The sequence below is a fragment of the Octodon degus genome, unplaced genomic scaffold (assembly GCF_000260255.1).
Source record: "Octodon degus isolate 3935 unplaced genomic scaffold, OctDeg1.0 scaffold00029, whole genome shotgun sequence".
In the NCBI taxonomy this organism is placed as follows: domain Eukaryota; kingdom Metazoa; phylum Chordata; class Mammalia; order Rodentia; family Octodontidae; genus Octodon; species Octodon degus.
Window position 1 is genome coordinate 653,450 of NW_004524605.1, and position 17,432 is coordinate 670,881.

General features: G+C 52.3%; 1 protein-coding gene across 1 annotated transcript in view; it reads left to right on the plus strand.

Moving 5' to 3' along the window:
- Positions 1 to 2,376: 2,376 nt before the first annotated feature.
- Rasgef1c (RasGEF domain family member 1C) overlaps positions 2,377 to 17,432 on the plus strand; it is a 36,269-nt gene continuing 21,213 nt past the window's right edge. The window contains 10 exon segments of the mRNA XM_012514292.1: positions 2,377 to 2,517; positions 2,829 to 2,917; positions 7,257 to 7,428; positions 7,572 to 7,641; positions 7,644 to 7,684; positions 8,641 to 8,678; positions 8,680 to 8,770; positions 11,460 to 11,525; positions 11,528 to 11,671; positions 11,814 to 11,897. Coding sequence (XP_012369746.1) covers positions 2,377 to 2,517; positions 2,829 to 2,917; positions 7,257 to 7,428; positions 7,572 to 7,641; positions 7,644 to 7,684; positions 8,641 to 8,678; positions 8,680 to 8,770; positions 11,460 to 11,525; positions 11,528 to 11,671; positions 11,814 to 11,897 — 936 coding nt within the window.

The following is a 17,432-nucleotide window of genomic DNA, read 5'->3' on the forward strand; positions in this document are numbered from 1 at the left end:
AAACAGAAGTCCTGGCCAGCTCTGTACAGAACAATCCGAGGAAATAGGGTCAGGCTCAGTCAAAATGGAGACAGTCCCTCTTCTTTCAAGGAGAGCTGCTCAGGTGGGCCTCCACAGGAGTACAGACATCCACCCATCAGACCATTTTAAGCTGCATGTCTAGTACCTGGTCCACACCTCATCCCTGCTGTGCTGAGCCCATGTATCCCAAGATTCCGTGTGATCTTGCTCATGACTTACCCCCAAGGCACCTTGGGAGCTCCCAGAGAAGTGGAAGTCAGACCATGACCTGGAGATTGCACCTGACTCCTCCTGGAGCCTCCCCAGCTGGCCTCCCCTTCCACTCCTCAGCTCAAAATCTACTGTGGTCATGTGCACATACCAACATTTCAGCCAGTGACAAGCTACATGCACAACAGGCCATCCAAGGGATCATGGGCTGGAAATTTCCCATCACCTAGTGATGCCATGTTGCAACACAGGTTTGTGGTGACACCATGGAACACACCTAATGTGCTGCTCTCTGTGTCAAAACAGAGCCTTACAGTTATGTGCTGTGCGTAATAGTTGATGGTGGTAGTAACAATGCACAACTGTTTCACTGGTTGATGTATTCATACATCATGTTTTTATTATTTTCTGCTTATGTTTACTGTAAAATGTCTTGTTACATGGTCAGCAGCCACGTAATCTCATTTTTATTGCACCATTTTCTCTTGTGCTTCATTTAATCACATGTTGTTTTATGATGGCCTCAGGATTAATAGGCTACTTTTATATTTGCATATGCACGTGTGTATGTAAAATATAACTGACAGGTAGATACATGTGATACAGCAGTTGATTGATCCTAGGCACCGAGTAGGCTGCATTACCTAGGTTTGGGTAAGAACACGCTGTGAGTCACATGGTGACAAAGCCAACTAAGGACACATCTCCCAGATGAGTTCCTGCGAGTGAGCAGCTCGTGGCTGTACACTGTTTGGGGACAGGCAAGCAGGCAGCACCATAAAGAAAAGCAGCAGTTAGCTCAGTATTTGGGTGGTCGTGGCCTAAGACGAGGTGGCGAGGCACAAATTGAGGAAAATGGATAAGGGACACTAAGGTACTTACTTGTTTTATTAGCCTAGGTTATGTTCACAGGTCTTCATGTTATTACAGTAATAATAACTTAAATTATAGATGTGTTTAGAGGCTTTTCTATGTTTAAATTTTTAATTAATCGGGGAATTATCAAAAGAACATTTCCCATGATAGTCCCCAAACAAGGTGCAGGTTTATTCCAAAGTATAACCTGCATCATCCACTTGGGGGCGTGGTGCTGTACTCTCATTGGCCAGGGCTCAGTTCACCCCTGGCCCCTTACTGGAATTCCAGCCAGTAGGGAGAAGCGGCTCCCGGAGACAGAGAAGCAAGGTGGTTGAGAAGTTGGGACATGCCTTCCCTGTGGTGGCAGGGAGCCGTTGGTGGTGTACCTCAATTCTTGGGAAAGCCTGCGTTCTCTGGTCTATGGCTTCTGCCGGTAGCAGGGTGTCTTCACTGAGAACCGAGCTAGGATGGACTGTGGAGTAGAACCAACTTCTTTTCTTTTTGGAAAGCTCTAGTTCCAGCCACCAGACTGCGTGTGCTGGTGCCATCCACGTGCAGGGACAGATTGCTGCAAGCCAGGCCCTGCCTCTCACAGATGGACAATGCTCCTGGAGGTCTGGATTCAGTGGGGGGCCAGATAGCTCAGTCTTGTGTCCTCCTCATGCCATCCACCAGATGGCTTCCTGCAGGTGCTCTCCCAGCAGCGCATGCGCAGCCCTGAGCTCAGTCTGCAGGAGGCCCCGTACCCTGCAGTAGCTCTTCAGACACCAGGAAACATGGAGAGCCCTTCAGGGAACCCAAACTGGGATGAGACTGTCAGAGCTCCAGGATTTACCAGGGTGGGAAAGAGGACTCCAGGGTTTGCTGGAGACTGCAAAGTGCCGTCGCTCCTCTGGCCCCGGCACAGTGCACCTGCGCAAAGCAGGGGCAGCTTGGAGAAGCCGAGGTCTGTCCTTCAGCTGAGTCCAGGAGGGGCTGTTCGACTCCACAGCAAAAGGAAACCCAAACACCTCAGTTCAAAAAAGGCCAAAGCCTAGATCAAGCATTGCTCAAAAGGACATTCACAAATGGAACACAGAAGGCGCTCAGCAGGAATCCTCAAGGAAAGGCCAATCAAAACCTCAGAGCGATGTCACCTGACACCCATCAGCATGGCTGTTATGTTTTCAAAAACTAGAAAACAAGCACTGGTATGGATGTTGAGAAGCTGCAAACCACTGGTGGCAACAGAGGTGCAGGTTCCGTGAAAAACATGGCCGAGGTGCAAGCTGTCCCTGTGTCCCCTGGATGGAGGATGAGAGTGTGAATGGGATGTGGTGCTCGCTCCGGAAGGGCGCTGACATAGGGAGTGCTGGGTTCCTGCGGTGCACCGTGGATGAGGACCCAGGACCCCGGCCCCTTCCTCTCCTCTCACTCCCCAGCCAGGGGGTGGGTGGTTCCGCTCTGAAGCACTGTCTCTCCTCAGGCCCAAGCGCGGGCCGAACTGCCACGTGTGCACCGCGGAGTCCCTGATGCAAGCCAGAGAGCCTCCTGCTCAGTGAAAGGCTCAGAAGGTGAAGAACCCGGCCAGCTGCCGCAGCCCCTCTCCCGTGCTCGCAAGACCCGGCCAGCCGGCGCAGCCCCGCCTTCCCGTGCTCGCAGGTGCAGGACCCGGCCAGCTGCCGCAGCCCCTGCTTCCCCGTGCTCGCAGGTGCAGGACCCGGCCAGCAGCTGCAGCCCCTGCTTCCCCATGCTCGCAGGTGCAGGACCCCGCCTGCAGCCGCAGCCCCTCCTTCCCCGTGCTCACAGGACCCGGCCAGCTGCCACAGCTCCTCCCCCGTGTTCGCAGGTGCAGGACCCGGCCAGCCTGCCTCCAGCCCCACCCCCAAGTGTGTGCCTTCCCCGGGGGAATGTGCTGGTGCTTTAAAGACTCTCCAAGGGAGACTGTAATGATAATTTTACTACTATGGTTTTAAAAGTTATTAAAAATACTTGTAAGATTCACAATCTCCACTCTCTTCAGCGTCCAGTCCAGAGGGGTCGAGCATGTTCACATCACTGTGCGCCATCGTTTCTAGTACTCCTGCATCTTGCAGGACTGAAAGTGTCAGCCTTAATCAAGAGCTCTATGTCCCTTGCCCTGCCGCAGCCCTTAGAGCCGCCATTCTGCTCCGTGGTGATCACTGACTAGCCCACCCCCTAAGCAGGGAATCCTGAGATGGGCACATTCGCTTGACACAACCTCCTCAAGGGTCATCTTTCTTTCTTTCTTCTTCTTCTTTTTTTTTTTTTTTTTTTTTTTTTTTTTGGCGGAACGTGGGGATTGAACTCAAGCCCTTGCACTTGCCAGGGAAGTGCTTATTCTACTGAGCTATCTCTCTGGCCCCTCATCTTTTTTTCCATGTGTTATCACTTTTCTCAGGGCTGGAGCAAATACTCAGTGCCCCTTGCTACAGGGGGGAGAGTTTTGCTTCAGTGCTGTGGAGGAGAGCTGCCTGGAGCATGGGACAGGGACTGAGTTGGGGTAGGAAGAGGAGCCCTCAGGCTCTATTTCCATCAGGTGCTCAATGCACTCCACCCAGCTGAACTAAACTAGTGTGGTGCTGGGTGCAGGAGGCCACCTGAGGGTTGTTGCCAGCAGCATGAATGCAGAACAGGAGAAGCTGCCGGAACGCTGTTAGGGCTGCCAGCTGGAGAAGCTGCTGGGAGCTGCTGGTTCTCTTGGGCTGTTCTGCTGGAGGACCTTGTCCTGCTGACCACCTAGAGCAGGCCCCACCCAGTGCATGTGAAGCTGGAGGCTGTCCAGATCTAAACTGCGACGCAGTGCTTCCTTAAGGCTGCAGCACGTGCCCCCCAGACTGTACTGCACTTACCCACATGTGCATCTGTGGGCTACTTCACAGCTTTTGCTTGTGCTGTTTTGCAGCGCTGAGCCTCAAACCCAGGCCCTTGTCCACGCGAGGCAAGCACTGCACCATGGAGCTCTACATCTAGCCCCCATCATCAGGTTTTAAATTATTTCTCAACATCCAAACAATGGGATACTTTGAGGTACCTAAAAACAAAGGGAAGCCTGTCCTGCCAAGGAAAGACCTCCGAAGCACACAGTGGGAGGTGTGGACCTGCTGCTTTTCTGCATAATAAAGTAGAAAAGGGGAAACATATTTAATGTCTTTGTCCTTGCATATGCAAATGAGAAGAGAAATAAGAAAATGGAAAGGACCACTGTGGTATGGAAGGGCCACAGGGGGGCTGAGGGGCACAATGAGTAGTTTGTGCTGCTCCCCAGTGCCCTGCCTTCCCTGTATCTTGGACTGTGCACAGCGTCATCTGTGTGCTCTCTGCCCCCCTCCACCAGATCTGTGAGGTCCCTGGTGCTGGGGACAGTGCCAGAAGCCACTCCAGTGCTACTGAATGACTGTGGCCCCAGGCAACAGCAGGATGGTGGAGGACAAGCCTGTCCCCTGAGAGTCACACCTGCAAGCAGTGGCAGCCTACAAGTGTTGTTATGGGTTGCTCAGAATAGGAACCAGATCAGCCAGGTTGGAATTTAGAAAGCCGTTTATTACTGAGCTCAGGACCCTCGATCAGCTCTCACACAGGAGAAGACTGAAAGGTGACTTGCTCAGGAAGCAGGGGAGGGGTTTTAAACCCTGGAACCACATTCAGTTTGATAAACAAATTCATTATCTGATGCAGAATAATGCTTTCAGAATCATTGTGACCACTACCAATAATGCTTTCAGAGTCATTCTGTTTTTTTGTTTTTTTTTGTTGTTGTTTTGTTTTTTTTTTGGCAGAACCAGGGATTGAACTCAGGCCCTTGCACTTGCCAGGGAAGCGCTTATTCCACTGAGCCATCTCCCCGGCCCCTCAGAGTCATTCTGACCACTACTCAAACTAGATTTCCTGAGGCTTTTTCAGTCTCTCGTTAATTTGCACCTGAGTACCTTCAGGCAGCCTGGCATAGCCCAAGGTTACAAGAAGTTAAAGCCCCTTTAGTTTCCTTTCGAAGTCATCTCTGTAATCTAACTTTGTTTACAGGGATTGGTGAGGTAGTTTTATCTAGCAAACTACAGGTAACAGCCACTATTTACTAAACAATCTAAAACAATGAGTGAATATGCATTTACAACAGAAAGCACAAGATTTACATTTATAGCTTAAAATGTGAGTTAACCCATTACAGTGTTTGCAGGCCAGAGGGCACTGGTGGCTCATTCCCTCTCTGGGGATCTGTGTGGTCATGCTGGTTTGCAGCCTCTCCTGGGCCCCTGTGTGAGCTGCCACAGGAGCCACTTGAACCACTTGTAGTGGATTTCCATCAGGTGGTCAACGTACTCCACCCAGCTGAACTAAACTAGCGTGGTGCTGGGTGCAGGAGGCCACCTGAGGGTTGTTGCCAGCAGCATGAATGCAGAACAGGAGAAGCTGCCGGAACGCTGTTAGGGCTGCCAGCTGGAGAAGCTGCTGGGAGCTGCTGGTTCTCTTGGGCTGTTCTGCTGGAGGACCTTGTCCTGCTGGCTTTCCCGATGAACTTTGGTGAAGCTTGGGTCCCCATCTTTAACACTGATTCCTGCTCCAGAGGAGAAGATGGTGCCCTGCTCAGCCTCATGGAGAAGCTGGTCACATTGGCTTTCCGGTTTTTTGCTGGTTTTTTTGGCGGAACTGGGGATTAGAACTCAGACCCTTGCGCTTGCCAGGCAAGTGCTTATTCTACTGAGCCATCTCCCCAGCCCCCACATTGGCTTTCCTGATGGAACTCAGCTTTCCCCATTGCTGGAGGAGCTCAGGACCTCACTGTTGCTGAGGATGGCTGTGGTGTGTTTGGGGAGCTCTGGTGCTTACCTTGAGCATTGCTTCTTGGCTCCAGTGCAGATCCCTCAGCCTGCTAGCACAGACCCTTCATCCCACTGGCATAGACTTTCTAGCTTCCACCGCTGATCTTCGGGCCTTTCCAGCGCAGATCTGCGAAGTGGACCTGCATGGGACTTTGTGGGCTCTAGGCCTCCAGTTGGACTGGCAGGAGGCACTGTTATGAGCTCTAGGCCTCAGCTGGATTCATTAGTATTTAGTGTGTGGATAGATTTCCTGTACTAGTAGTATGTGATTCTTGGGTGATTTGTTATAAAATACTATTATAAAATGTGCCCTGTACTATGTTGTTCACCTTGCAAAAACCCCAAACCGTGATACCATTGTAGTGACTTTGGTCACTATAGCCACTTTAGGCCCAGCTGGGTCTGAGGACACTGCAGCTTCCCAGCCCCATCCCTGGCACCCCGGCACCCATTCCACACCAGGCCCAGGTGCTCTGCAGCCACGGGCTCCTCTCTCAAAGGACATTTCCTCCCACCACAAGGCGATGCTGCTCTGGCCTGCAGGGAAAGTCTGCCACACTCATCTTCAAGAAAATGTGGCTGGGGCTGGGACAGGCCCAAGGCTGCAGGGTGAGGTGCCAGACCTCTGGCAGGTGGGAGCAGAGGGCAGCAGAGCCTGTTCTATGGTGTTAGGCTCAGGCCCCAGGCAGAGGCAGAGCTGATACCTGCCTCAGAGCTGGCCACCACTCCCTGAAGCAGCCCCAGTCCCATGTGCCCACATGGGGTGGTTAGGAGGTGGCCTTGTGAGATGGTACAGTCTAACTGTCCAGAATCACAGAGCACCTGCAGTGCCAGCTGAGGGTGCTCCTGGGAAGAATCCAGCATGACCAGCTGCAGTCCCCTGAGCAGCTCTGCACAGCGAGGTCTCCACGCTGCACTTGGCACTGCACTCCTTCTCCTGGGCCCTCCAAGCGACCAGATGGCCCAACCCATGTCAGCCTGCACTTCACTAGGGTAAGGGCCTCTGGGTGCCAAAGCAGTTCTGGGTGATGCCTGCCCTCCGCTCCCTGCCTGTGTGGGTCAGGTTGGTCTCTGAACCAACCTCTGTGGCCCGTGGCAGGGAGGAAGAGACTGATGCTGTGGGTCTTGTTGAAGGCAACCTTCCTGGGAGGGGATCTGGAAGGCATCTTCCCCTGAGAGGGTGAGCTCGGCAAAGAAGTGATGGTTGGACTCTGAGGGAGGCCTGGGGGCTGTAAGCGAAGGAGAAAGGGAGTCATCATGGACTCACACGGACATTGAGGTGGAGGGGAACCCAGGGAACCAGTAGCCACAGCTCAAGTGTACCCCAACTGCTCCTCACTGTTGCAGGCAGGCATGTCCCAGACACAGCACCTCCGACATGGTCACCCCAGGCAGCCTCAGCCTGCCCCCAACAGTGCCCGCAGATGGCGAGCAGACTGGGCAGCCCCTCCTGGATGGAACCCCCTCCTCAGCCTCTCTGGTCCAGCACCGGGTACCCACAGCCGACTACTACCCTGAGGTGGGTGAACTGCCCAGTGGGCCCACAGGCATGGGGCTGGCAGCAGGCCTGGGAGCGGCCTGGCCTGGGGAGGTGGGCAAGCTGAAGGACGCCCTTGCCCACGCCCTTGTGAGTGGACCGTCTGTCTTGCCTGTCCCCTGCAGAAAGCCTACATCTTCTCCTTCCTGCTGAGCGCCCACCTCTTCATTGAGCCCCAAGAGGTCCTGGCCCAGGTGGCAATCTGTGCACCCAGCAGCAGCAGCCAGTGCTGGACAAGGTGAGGTCCGGGCTTCCAGCAGTCCTGCTTCTGCCTGTCGGGAGGCTGTGCTGTCACTGTCCTGACGCTGCCTGAAGTCAAGGACCTGGAAGATGCAGCTGGTTCCTAGAGTCCTGGGCAGCTCCCTGTGCAGCTTCACGGTGTCCCCAGGTGCCCTGAGCTAACACTGAGCCCTGCCTTGTGTCCCCAAAGCCCAGTCAATTAGATCCCACTGTCTGTGTCCTGGCATGGCCCTATAGCTCTGCTGCGCTGCTCCCCCCACCCCACCCCTTCTGCATGTGGTCTATGGATGGCCCAGTCTCTTCAGGGTTCCTTGCATCCCTTCCTCTTGCCTGGGCTCAGCCCACATGCTTGGCAATGTGTTTGGATGTTGGTTTGGTTCTGTTTCCATGTCAGAAGCCCAACTTCAACTGGCAAAGGGACAGACTATCTCATGTAACCACCAAATCTCAGGTCCTGCTGGCTCTGGGACCCAGTGACACTAAAACCTAGTCTTTCTCACTCTGACCCACTGGTTTCACCAAGACCTAGAGACCTCACTCTGGTTCCCACTGTTCTCAAGTGGTGACAAGGGGCCTCAGTCAATGGGGTCACTGTCTATCCTTCCCAACTATGTAGAAAGAGGAAGCGGTTTCTCCTCAGGGCTAATGCAAGTCCCAGGCACAGGGGCTTGGCTTAGTCCTCACAAAGGATGGGGCCTCCTCTGTTCCCTGTGTGGCCTCAGCTCCCCTAAGACAGTGTGCTGGAAGGAGGAGTCTGCAGGGGACACTGAGTGTGGGAGAAGGGATGTGGGATGACCGGCAGGCGGAAGTCACCCAGCCTCAAAACGTGTGCCAGGCCCCTCAGCCCCTCCATGTCCAGCCTCAGTGGGCCTCAGGGCACAGTGCACACATGGGGAGGCTGACCCCGCCTCACCCCTCACCCTGGGTAACCCCAGCGCTCTGCTTGCCTTACAGGCCCGGGTCCAAATGTTTGGCCCCAAACTGCTCCAATTGCTGGACAGAACCCTTCCCACGGGATTTCCAGGAAGAGTAGGCTATTGGGCACCTAAAGGACATGGTGGGCTGCAATGCCCCCTGTGATGAGGTGGGCAAGCACAGCAGGGTTCCTTCACCCCATAACTTCTCATCCCAGGTACCCACACCCACCTCAGCACCTCAGCAGGAGGGAAGCAAAGGCCTCTGGTTCCAGGCCTGGCTTCTTGACCTCGTTGCTGGCCTGCTATTATCAATGGCATAAGACAGCCAGCGTTCTTGGAGCCCCTCAGTCTGGCTGTTGACCTATGACCCATTAGGCTACTAGGCGTGTTGTACTTGCTGGGCCTTGTGCCTGTCCAGAGCTAGCCTGGGAGCCAGTGTACCTGGCCAGGGACCTGCCAATCAAGGGCAGGGAAAGGGCTCTGGCTGGTGAACCAAAGGACAGTAAGGTAGGCACACCAACCACCCTCGGCAAACCTTCCTCAGATCTGCTCAGTCCAAGGGTTCACCTGTGAACCGTGCAGTGGAGGACCCTCCTACAGCCCAAAGTGTACTAGAGGTGAACATGACCCTGACCCTGGCACTTGGAAACCTTGGTGGCTTCAGAGGTAGGAGGTGCCTCTGTCCCACCTCACTCCGTGCTCCTGGCTGTGTCTCTCTGGGAAGAGCAATTTCAGGAGCATAAGCCTTACTTCACTTCTGAGTGCAAGGGGAACAAAAATCTCCACCTTTAAGGGCTGTGAGAATTTGAGGAAGTCCCCTGCAGGGGTTAGGATGTCTCCTGGTAGTTGGCAGGGGAAGGTTTCCCAGGTCCCCAGGACCCTGTGCATGGCACCGAAGCACACTATTCCTTTTAATGGAAGGAGAGGACATTTGGGAGGGGGAGGAGGAGGGTTGGTGTGTCACCTCTTCTGGGAGGACAGCAAACCTGGCAGACTGGGAGCCAGCAACGTGCCCCAGAGTGGGCATAGACGTGTGTTGATAAAGGAAACTGCTAAGCCAGGCTGGACAACAGGAGGCAGTGATGCCAAGGCCTCAGAGGCTCAGAGGGGCAGTGCCTGGGTGATCCCTTTCAGGATCAGGGTCTGGCTTTTGGATGCAGCACAGTGGGTCCTGGAAGACTTGGTGGCTGGTGGACGGGCAGGGGAGGTGGACACAGAAGGAGGCTGCAGGCTAAGTGGCTGGCTGGGCAGTTGGCTACTTTTTATTGATAGGAAGAGGGTAGGTGTTTGTGTCATTTACATAGGCAGGTGGATTTATAGGTGAATGGATGTGGAAAGATTGCTGAGAAGACAGGATAAAAAGACAGGAAGGGTGGATGGGTAGGTGGACAGTAGATGGGAAGCTGGCAGTGGGTGGGTGGTGAGTGTTAGGAAGGAGGGACGGAGAGAGGCTGCACTGGCAGATCTGCAGGTGGCAGGCTACCCTGATGCCCCCCAGGGAGGTGTCTGCAGCTGAAGGCCAGATGAGTGTGACTGCTATGAGCTGGGCATAAACAGTGGGGAGGGAAGACGCAAGTCTGGAGCAGCTTCTGCAGTGGTCTGAATTCTAGCTGGGCAGGTGCCATGACAGGCGCCATGCATGGGCACCTGTGTCCCCAGCAGTGAAGGGCACGCTGGGGACAAGTGGCAAACACTGCAAGGAAGCACACTGGGCCCTTCTAGAGGCCCCCGGGGTGGATGGAAAGGGAATCCAGGAGCTGCCTGTGTCCAGAGCACAGGGGGCCAAAGGGACAGTGAAGCTATCAAGGGTAGCTGGAAGTGGACTCAGGGCCTTACAGCCAGGAAAGCCATGGAAACATTCTAAGGGGGAGGTGGGCCTCACGTGGCTGGAGGTGAAAGGGACCAGAGCCCATGTGGAAGCGGGGAACCTTTCTAGAGGCCAGTGTGAACAGAGGGCCTGGCCCACAGGGATGATGGTGGACATGCACAAGCATTGGGGGAAAGACGCGAGAGCCGTGAGAGAAGACAGTGTCTGGGATGACTCCAGCCAGTGTGCGGGGCCTGGTGGCCTTTGCCACTGCTGGGGCCCAAGAGCTGAGGCAGCTGCAGGAGATGAGACCTGAGAAACCGCTGTGTGGGAGGGTTTTGGGGACCTGGTGGCTGAGGGGAGTGGCAGCAACAAAGCTACAGGTTCATGAGCTCAGGCTGCTCTGCTCCTTACTGACCAGAGCCCCCAGGGACCTGCTGCCCTCTCACTCAGCCAACCCAGCTGGCTGACAGCAACGTCCCTTAGCAACAGGGGTCTCTCCCTGAAGGTAGAAGGGCAGATGGCCCTGCAGAAAGGGCCCAGGTCTCTGTCTCTGTACCTGCCCAAGGTGTGGCCCAGTGTAGGAACTGGTCTGTCCCTCTGAGCAGAGCTGAGGGGTTTCAGCAGGAGGTTTTTACCACACACTGTAAGCCCCGCCGACCATAATACAGAGGTGGCCCGTGTGAGCCCCATTCCACGGGGGAATAAACACCCAATCCTAGAAGAGTTCTCTGGTTTCCGGGGTGCTGCTGGCAGGGCCAAGGCAGCCTGCGGAAACTGGGCCCCCACTGGATCCAAGCAGGAGGCCCAGGGCTAGGCAGGGCCTGTTCCAAGCCTTCCTCCTTTGGTCTGCCTCTAGGCAGCACAAACCCCACTCTGCACGGGCCCAGGGAGTTGGGGTGCCCTGTGAGAGCCTGTTGCTTCCTTCCAGGACCTGGTTCTGAGCCCTGCTCTTGGCTGAAGGTTGTGGCACCATGCTGTGCCGGGCCTTTCCAGAGGCCCCAAGGGAAACGGGAAAGATGCACAGGCTGAGTGCCGCTGGCCCCCAGGCCTCCGGGAAGAGGATGCAGCAGCTCCTGCAGGCTCTGCGCCACAAGCTTGGGACCAGGGGACGCTAGCTGGACCAGGGCCTGAGGGCCTGATGGGCACGGACAAGCCCATCGCCTACCAGACCAAGCCACATGCCTCAGTCCACAGGGTGCTCCTCAGCGTCTGCAGCGACCCCTACACGCTGGCAGAGCAGCTGACTCACGTGGAGCTGGTGAGCGCAGGAGCCCAGGCCTTCCACGCCCACCGGGCGACCCAAGGGCTGCTCCCAGGGCCTTCGCTGAGGCGGACTCCCCAGAGGGTGCGGCGGCCCTGGGTAGTGCAGGGACCGACTGGGGCCGCTCCTCTGCCCACAGGAGCGTCTGCGACGCATCGGGCCCGAGGAGTTCGTGCAGACTTTCGCAAGCAAGAACGCGCGGGGAGCGCGCAGGTGGGCGCACGTTGGGGGGTATTTGCGGGACTCAGCATAGGGGTGGGGAAAGCGGGGGTGGCACGCAAGGGGTGCAGGAGACCCGGGGTGCTCGGGAGGGGCGCAGGTGGGGGTGCGGGTGGGCACAGATGGGTGTGCAGGTGCTGGCGCAGGGAGACCTGCGGGCAGACGCTGGGCTCTGGCCCAGGCTCCAGGCGCTCTCTGGCGGCTGCGCGGGGAAACGCTCGGGCCATGCGAGCGGTGGAACAGGACAGATGTGGCCCGTGGTGTAACATGAACTGGAGCAGTGTTTTGTGCCCTCGCCTCTAGTAAGGTGGGGCTGGCCGCAGTCTGGGACGTTGAGGCAGGAGTATCACAAGTTCGAGCACAGCCTGGAAAATTTAATGATCTAGCGAGACCCTGGCTGAAAATTAAAAATACAAGGAGAGTTGGGGGGTGCAGCTCAGCGCAAAGGCTCCAGACGCAATGGCACGACTGGACAAAGCAGAAGCTGAGCTCTGTAGTGCGGGACTGCGTCACACCTCCCACACGAGCGAGCGTCACGCGGCAGGACAGAGTGGTGGGTGTGCGGGCGAGAGGGACAAAGGGCTCTTCTGCAGTGGTGGGCCAGGGCGCCTCGCGGGGACGGAGCTCTGCCCTGCAGCGCTGGGCTAGGGGGTGCACGAGGCCTGGCGGCCCATCCCAAGCACCAAATAAACAAGTAAATGACACACCTACTTCCTGGATCCAGATGTCCGCAGCTCATCATTTATGCTACAATAAATGCAGCTGTGCACAAGATGGGCATGCAGGGCTACTTGAGAGATAGAGGGTGTGTTGTGGCCAAAGGCCGGAAGCAAATTTTCCATGGGAGTAGATTAAAAATATAATACATCCACCAGTACCACACGGCTATTAAAAGTAAGGCTATCTTAGTAGGGTGTGGGGGACACAACTGTAATCCCAGCACTCGAGGCTGAGGCAGGAAAATTTCTGTGAGTTCAAGGCCAGCCTGGGCTGCATAGTGAGTTCAAGACTAGGCTAAACGACATAGGAGACCCTGTCTAAAAAAAAAAAAAGAACAAAAACAAATAAACAGACGTGCTCTGTGCATCCAGTTACCCAAGAGAAACAAGTAGTGACGGAGACAAAAGGATGTGACCATTTGTGACCCGACAAAGCAAAACCTTCCAGGTGCTCTCTGTTCACCAGAGTGAGTGAACAACCTCCAGGAATGGGGGTGGGGGACACAGGAAGGAGATGCGCCCACCCGAGGAGGGTTGTTGGTCTTCTGTGTGATGTGTCCCATTTCTGGTGTTTCTTTGTGGTGTCAAGTGTGTGTCAGGACGTCGAGGCTCAGCCCACCCCACTTGCGTTCTTGTTTTCCTGTTGCGAGTTTAGCTGCAGTCAGCATTCTGACCGGATTTCTGGGGCACATCGGGTGCACGTTTTCCCAGGGCTTCACTTCTCAAGTGGCTCATTCTCAGGACCACTTACATGCATAAAAATTATTGAGGGCATCAAAGTACTGTTAGCTACATGACTTGTTTCTAGCACCACTTAGCATATCATCCGTTAACACCTCTGACTTCCTAAAGTACTTACAAATAGCTATACTAACTGATCATATGTTCACCTAATTAACATATTATATGAACCATAGCTATATATCCAGAGAAAATTACTGAGAAGAGTGATATTGCTTTACAGTATTTTCACAAGTCTCTGTAATGTCTGACTTCATGGAAAACAGTGAGATTCACTCACTTGTGCATTCAGTCTCTCAGCATACCCTGTGTGGTTAAAGGAAACCCAGCCTCACTCAGACAAGTAGTTGAAAGTTAATATTCTTGCTAGACACTGCAGTCAAGCCCAGCGATCAGTACTTTTTAACCATTCAGTATAATATGAGCTCTGAAAGCATGTCAGTGAGCTTCCCACATGTTGGGCCTCTGTCGGTCCACCTTGGACCTCTCAGTGCATGATTCTGTAACATTGTACGTCGGTCATTTAGAAGATAGAGAATTAGGCAGATCTGAAGCCTGGCACAGGTCATTATGCCGGACTTTAATCACATCTGTGACTGTCATTCCTGCCCTCATGATTTAAAACAGTCCGGGGTTGGGGCCTGCTTCGGCCGCAGCACATTTGCCTGGCTTGCGCCAGACCCTGGCTTCCATCCCCCGCACTGCACGAAGCCTGAATGTTGAAAGTCGTCAAGCTCAGGGGCAGATGCATGTTTCGCGTCTTCTCTTGAAAGCTTGCATTTTACCAATGGCGACAAATACTGTGAATTGTTCTCTGTGAAGTGGCAGGTTTATTTTGTTCATTTTTAAGAAAATATGAGCCAAATACTGGAGTCTGGAAAGTGTGAGTCTGCAGCGCTTCTCCCAAGGAAAAGCAGGGTCCTGTGACAGCAGGGCCGGCAGCAGTGGTCAGGCAAGTGCTCACCCTGGAGACCCAGCAGGCTGGGGCCTGCGGCAAAGGCACTCCAGCTTTGTCCTATCAAATAGGTATGACAAAGATGTGATAAAATTAAAGTTATACCTTACTCGGCATTCCAAGGGGCACCCACATTGTTATCTTTTACTGAGCAGCTTACCCACTGCTTCGTGCCGTAATGGAAGAGAAAATTACAGCCTGGCACCCTTTCCACTCATCTTTGGACTCAGTGTGCCAGTGTTCAGTTTAGAGTGTGTGCAGTTGGGACCATGACTGGGACTGAGCTGTAACCTTCCCTTCTGACACTGTTCTTGGCCGGCATTTGGTTTCCATTTCTCTTTATTCTGGATTAAAAGTTGGAACTGCCCCTTCTTGGAACATTGGATAGACTCTTTCAGTGAAATACTGGGGCCTGGAATGCTCTTCAAGGAATGATTTTTATGTTCAGGTTCAATTTTTTTCTTATTTTTTCTTTGTTTATCCTTGTGGTTATAAGCCATTTAGGTTTCTTTTTCTTCTTAGGTCTGTTTTATAATGTATATTTTTCCAAGGATTTGGCCATTTCAACTAAGTTTTCATATTCATAGACATAGAATTATTCACAGATAACTATTATAATAGTAGTAGTATTTATTAATAATAGTAATTATTCATGGATAACTGTTACTAGTACTTTGGTTCACAAATGCTTGTGTTGACCAGAAGCATTCAGCAAAATTAAGCTTTGGTTCTGGAACTCAACACTGGGTGACGGATTTCCCCAGATTCACGGAACTAATGAAGTTCACGACCCATGGCACCACTGGACTGCCTAAATTTCTTGGTATTCAAATTGACTTATCTTTAATAGTCTTCATGACTTTTTTCTCGCTTTGCTTCTCCCCCAATATTGCACAGATTCATCAGTTTGTCGAGGGTTTCACATGAAGAACTTTTGACTGTTGATCCTATGAGCTCAGTTTTCTCTACTGTTTTATTCATTTATTCTCTAGTCTCTGTTTCCTTCCACTTACTCTCCCTAGGTTTACTGCTGCTCTTTTTCTCATTTCTTCTTTTTTTGACCCCACACTTGCCAGGCAGCGCCTGCACTGCTGAGCTGTATCCCTGGTCCTTTCTCATTTCTTATGCTGGATTGCAAGTTTTCTTAGTCTTCCACTCTTCTAATAAAAGAATGAAAGACCACACTCATTTCCCTTTAAGTATTTGTTTATTTGCAGACTCTAAATTTTGTTTTCCAGTGTTTTCAGTATCATTTTAATTTCCTTATTATTTCATCTTTGACCTATAGATTTTTTTAAAATGTTGTTGGATTTCTAAATTTTTAGAAGAATGCATATTTTCAGGTAGCTGAGCTTCCATGTTTGTCCATTACTTCAACTATGTAAATTACTTCACTCGGATTTGTCTGCACTTTTTTCCAGTTTCCCTGCCCTAAGGATCGCTGCTCTATCCATAAAGCCCTTCCGCTGTGCCGGTGTGGTTTGCTTTCTCTGATAAGGTGCTCCTCCTTCCTGACTGTTGGCAGGAGCTGGGTCACACAGTGCAGACACGCTCAGATTCGTGACCCGTTCCCAGTGAACTGAACATCATCTTGTACATTTTAATCTCTTCTAGTGTTTTTGCCTTAGAGTCCTTTTTTTGTTTTAAAATCAATTTTGTCTAATATTAATGTAAATGTCCCTCACTTTGTGGTAGGGCCATGTCCTGGAAGCCCAGTGTAGTCAAAAGATCATTACGCCAAACCACCGTAAGTCATGAACCACCTGAATAGTTGTGTGGTATTTATTGCATATGTTTTCCTACTTTTTACTTGAGTGAAATTTAGAATATATCTCTTGAAAATGACAAGGACCAGAGTTTCTTTTTTAAAAAATTGCAATAACTGTAAGTGCTTATCTGCATTTCTTCTGATGCCCTCTATTGTATATTCACCGTCCATATTTTCCATTTATTTTTTTCCTTTTTCCTTTATATCATTTGAATTAGCAAGTCCCTCACTCCATCTTCCCCTTTTTTGAAAATTATGCCAGCAGTTGTAACTTGCACATTTAAGCTAGTTTAGATTTAATCTTGCAAACTATGATACATGTATGATGGCACGTTCTACATAAATTAAAAAATATCTTTCCAAAGGATACTTTATGACACTGGAAAAGGTTAAGGCAGAAACATGGAAAGGTATATAGCTATATCGTATAGATGCTCGGCTGCAGACAGTTGGCTCTGACTGTGGTTGGTCGTTATGCTCTCGAGCAATGTCATCAATGCTGTGACTAAGCCACTGTTCCTACAGGAAAGTCAAGCCTCTCACCACAGCGTTCATCAAGTGACCCATGTGTAACACTGTTGCACGCGTGTTTATGTTTGAGGACACTTTAAGTCGCACCCAAGCCATCTGCACTGTGGTTCTGCCCAAGGGGCGCTCGTCCCGCCCTGCTCTAGGGGACAGACCATCTGGGTCCCTGCGGCACCCCAGGACACCAGCACTGTGCTTGGGAGGGTTTTCTACATTGAAGTTGCTCCCCTAAAAAGCACCAGAAAGTGGGGGGCAGTATTAGACAGATAAATAATACTTGCTGATGATATGAGAGCCAAAACAGGAGTGTGGTACCTCATTTTGTTCCACCTCAGCTGGAAATGCCTGTGTGGAGTGACTCGATTTTTTTTTCCCCCGCACCTCCGTGCACCTGCACAAACAGCTGCAAAGCAATATGAGCTGCTGGAGTTACAGACCAAATTCAGGGTGTGGGCAAATTTCAAATTCAGAACCCATGAATAGCAAGGACCAATTCTGAGTGCATGCATGTGTGCATGTGTGCGTGTGCGTACATGCATGTGTGCGTGCATGTGTGTGCACGTGCATGCGCACACACACACACCCCCCCCCACTGGGATCAAACTCAGAAACTTGCATTTGCCAGGCAGGCACTTATTGCGCTGAGCTTTATCCCCGGCCCCACCACCTTATTTTCAATTACATCTTTAAATGTATAGGAAAACCCCAAAAGACTACCCATTGGTATTTCTAGATGGCTTGTGGTTCCACATTGTCCAGATTGTCTATTATGACTGTGAACTGTCTTGATATTACAAAAAGCTACTGACAGGGCTGGCCAAATAGCTG